Genomic DNA, 3,534 nt, shown 5'->3' with positions numbered 1-3,534 from the left:
TGCTCCCCACATGTCCCCCACTGACCCCCCCATATTCTTAATGCCTGATGTTCCCTATATACCCCCCATGCCCCAGTACAGTGTCCTTGGGACTCTATAGGGAATTGGGGTACCCAGGACCTCCCTGCAGACATTATGGGGTGCCAAGGACCCCTGTGTAGAACCTATGGGGTACCTGGACCCCTATGGGAAGGAACTGGGGTGCTCAGGACCCCCAACCCAGGACCCCTATATTAAAGATAGTGGGTCCCCAGGACCCCCATGCAGAGATTGTGGGGTGTCTAAGACCCCTATACTTCATGACCCCCAACCCCAGGGCTGTGGGTGCCTCTATATGGGGCCCCTATAGGGTGTTGGGGAGCTCAGGACCCACATGCAGAGGTTATGGGGCCGTGGGTCGCACTGAGGACAGTCCTGCAGCTCTGGGGTCACGCAGCTGCTGGGGGGGGGGGGCGCAGGGGGGGTCGGGTTTCCTGACGTGGTGTCGGTGTCGGCCCTGAGGGTTAAAAATAAAGTATCAAAATAATGGGGTCGGGGTCACCTGACACCGCAGGGGAGGAAGGAGGGACATGGCAAAGGGGGGGGGGCACCCCACAGTACTACGTGGGGGTCCCAGGCACCCCAACGGCCCCACATGGGGTCCTGGGAACCCCATAACCTCTGCATGGGGGGTCCTGGGCACCCCAATGCTCCATGGGGTCTCAGGGACCCCATATAGGGGCACCCAGAGCGCTGGGGTTGGGGTCACCGAGTATGGGGGTCCTGGGCACGTATGGGGGGGAGCAGCGGGTGGAGGGAGCCCCGTTTGTCACCAAAGGATGGGGACAAACCACGGGGGGGCTCCGTGCCCCCGCTGCCCCATGGCCGCGTGCTGGTGACCCCTTCGCCGCTCCTTATTTTTAGCCCCCCCCGGGGGTGCCGCCCCCTTCCCCTCCCCCGTCCCTTCAGGTCCCATTTCCTTCCTTAATAAGGAATAGGGCTGAACGGGGGCAGTTGAGGGGGGGGGCGGGTTGTGACCCCCCCATGGTGCACCGTGACCCCCCGAGGGGGACCCTGCCCGCCCCACGGGGATCGCCGGCCTGTGCCCCCCCTTTGTGCCCCATCTATAGAATCTATACAACAGCGGGGGGGGACGTTGGGGGGGGGGTCACGCTGTCACCCCCGTCACCGCCCCCCGGCCGGAAGGGGCTGTGACTGCCCGCTCCCCGGGGGGGGGAAGGAGTCCGTCTGTCCGTCCGTCCGTTCGTCGCTGTGGGTCCGGCTGTGGGTCCGTGTGGGGCTGTGAGTCCGTCTGTCCGTCCCTGTGGGGCTCTGAGTGCCTGTGTGTCGCTGAGGGTCCGTCTGTCCGTCCCTGTGGGGCTGTGAGTCCGTCTGTCCGTCCCTGTGGGGCTGTCGGTCCGTCTGTCCGTCCCTGTGGGGCTGTCGGTCCGTCTGTCCGTCCCTGTGGGGCTGTGGGTCCGTCTGTGGGTCCGTCTGCCCCACCAGATCCGGCCCGTCCGTCTCTGAGCATTGACGTGTCCCCCAGGTGCTGCCCGTCCGTCCGTCCGTCCGTCCCCGCAGCCCGCCCCGTCCTCTCCCGTGCCCGCAGCTCCTCCTGTCTCCCGGTTCGATGTGGGGCTGCCGGTGGCTGCTGGCGCTGCTGGCGCTGGGGGCGTCCGCCCCGGGGGGGGCCGAGGAGGGGCTGCGCTTCCCCTCCCACGACGGGGCGCCCCGCGTCGTGTCCGTCACCGCCCTCAATCACCGCGAGGCGCTGCGCAGCTCCGCGGTGCTCGCGCTGCTCCTGCACCGACCCGGGGGGGCCCGGAGCGAACGGGAGGAGAGAGTGCTCGAGGTGAAGGGGGGATGGGAATGGGGGGGTAAAAGGGGCGGGAGGGGCGGGATAATGGGGGGCATTGAGGGACTGGAGGGGGGGGACAGATGGGGACAGCGAGGGACGGCGGGGACTGGAGGCAACGGGGGGATATTGAGGGACTGGGGGGGACAGAGGGATGTGGAGGAGCTCATGCTGGAGGTGGGGGACAGGGGGGGACATTGGGGTACGAAATGGGACGGGAGAGATGGGACAGTGGGGGGAACTGGGGACAACTGGACAAAAGGGGCCCTGGTGGGGGCTGGGGGGGCAGGTTCCACCTGTGTGATCCCTGGGGGGGGGTCAGAGCTGATGTCACCAGGTGCCACCAACATGGCACGGGGTGGGGGGGGGATGAGGGGACCCGACCCCAAAAGGCCACAATTGTCCTGCCATTGTCACACACTGTGGGGACAGGGGGACCTGCTGGGGGGGGGTCACAGTGTCACAGTGTCACAGTGTCACAGTGTCACAGTGTGGGTGCTGATGTCCCCTCGGTGTCCCCCCCCCCAGCTGGCAGCGCAGGTGCTGGAGGACAAAGGAGTGGGGTTCGGCCTCGTGGATGCAGAGAAGGAGGCGGATACAGCCCAGAAGTTGGGTAAGGGGGGGGGTCACCATGGGAACCCTTATGGGGTGGGGGGACATCGGGGCCAGAACCCCCCATGGCTTTGATAGAGGAACAGAGGTAGCACTGGGTGCCCCCAGTGAGAGGTAGGGGGACCCCCCCGTGTGGTGAGGCGGCTAGCAGTGTTCTCTTGCTGCCCAGGAAGGCACAGGGAGCTGATCGTGGCTCGCTCAAAGGGAGGTGGTGGACAGCAGGGGATGAGGGGGAGGAAATTGACCGCTCCCCTCACTTTTATTCGGTGCCCTGGTGAGTCCCACTCGATCGTGGGAGTATGGGTGCGCACTCTCGTAGACGTGTACACTGCCCATGCCGCAGGCACAGCCATAGGATCGCACGAACATGTCTGTGGTCAGCCGAGAGGCAGAACGAGGCTCACAGAACACTCGTATCAGAGAAGCTCTCGCAATACGCTCATGTCCTCCTGTTTCTCGTACTCCTATTCTTTCCACAATTTCGGAAAGATTATTGCGATATTTTGTTGAGAGACATGTTTTGATGGAAGAACCTGTGGGCTGTTTCTCTCTCCGTCATCCCGCTGCGGGGGGGAGAAGGGGGAGCGGTGGTCAGCCCTGTGCCGGGGGCGCGAGCATGTTGTGTGTTCCTTTGGAGCATGCTAGATAGACAGTGATAATCATAAGCTTATTCCATAGCTGAGAGTCTTCGTTCTTCACTCCAGGTGAACTGAGTCCAAGGTGATCATTTGAGAGCATAAAATGATACAAATATTAAGGTATTAGTATTTTTAGAATGTGTAATACTTCGTCTTTTTGGTTTCTTTTTATCTGCTTCTCTGTATCTTTGGTTTGTGCGTTAACTATGTCAATTTGGTTCACATAAACACTTGAGTATGGAGAGGTGTGCACTATAGAGACGTTGTAGGGGACGTGTGATGAAGTGTCACCAAGGAGTGTACGCAGAGACATTCATACTGGGATACAGTAAGAAGTGGACCTCAGAGTGCGGAGATATAGTGCTTACTTAGGAATTCTACGGCAATAATCACACGCGAGACTGCCAATGAGGTGGAGAGAAAGTTAGAGGGATTGAGGTCCATAGGCAC

At 61.8% G+C, this 3,534-nt stretch overlaps 1 protein-coding gene across 1 annotated transcript in view; it reads left to right on the top strand.

Annotated features, from left to right (window-relative positions):
• The first annotated feature begins 1,036 nt into the window (after window positions 1-1,036).
• CASQ1 (calsequestrin 1) overlaps window positions 1,037-3,534 on the top strand; it is a 4,501-nt gene continuing 2,003 nt past the window's right edge. Inside the window, exons 1-2 of the mRNA XM_032449148.1 lie at window positions 1,037-1,831; window positions 2,363-2,515. Coding sequence (XP_032305039.1) covers window positions 1,610-1,831; window positions 2,363-2,515 — 375 coding nt within the window. The 5' untranslated portion in view covers window positions 1,037-1,609. The remainder of the gene's footprint in view (window positions 1,832-2,362; window positions 2,516-3,534) is intronic.

Source organism: Coturnix japonica, chromosome 25 (genome assembly GCF_001577835.2).
Source record: "Coturnix japonica isolate 7356 chromosome 25, Coturnix japonica 2.1, whole genome shotgun sequence".
In the NCBI taxonomy this organism is placed as follows: Eukaryota; Metazoa; Chordata; class Aves; order Galliformes; family Phasianidae; genus Coturnix; species Coturnix japonica.
Note: the sequence above shows the minus strand (reverse complement) of the source record. Positions and strands in the feature narration are given on the sequence as shown.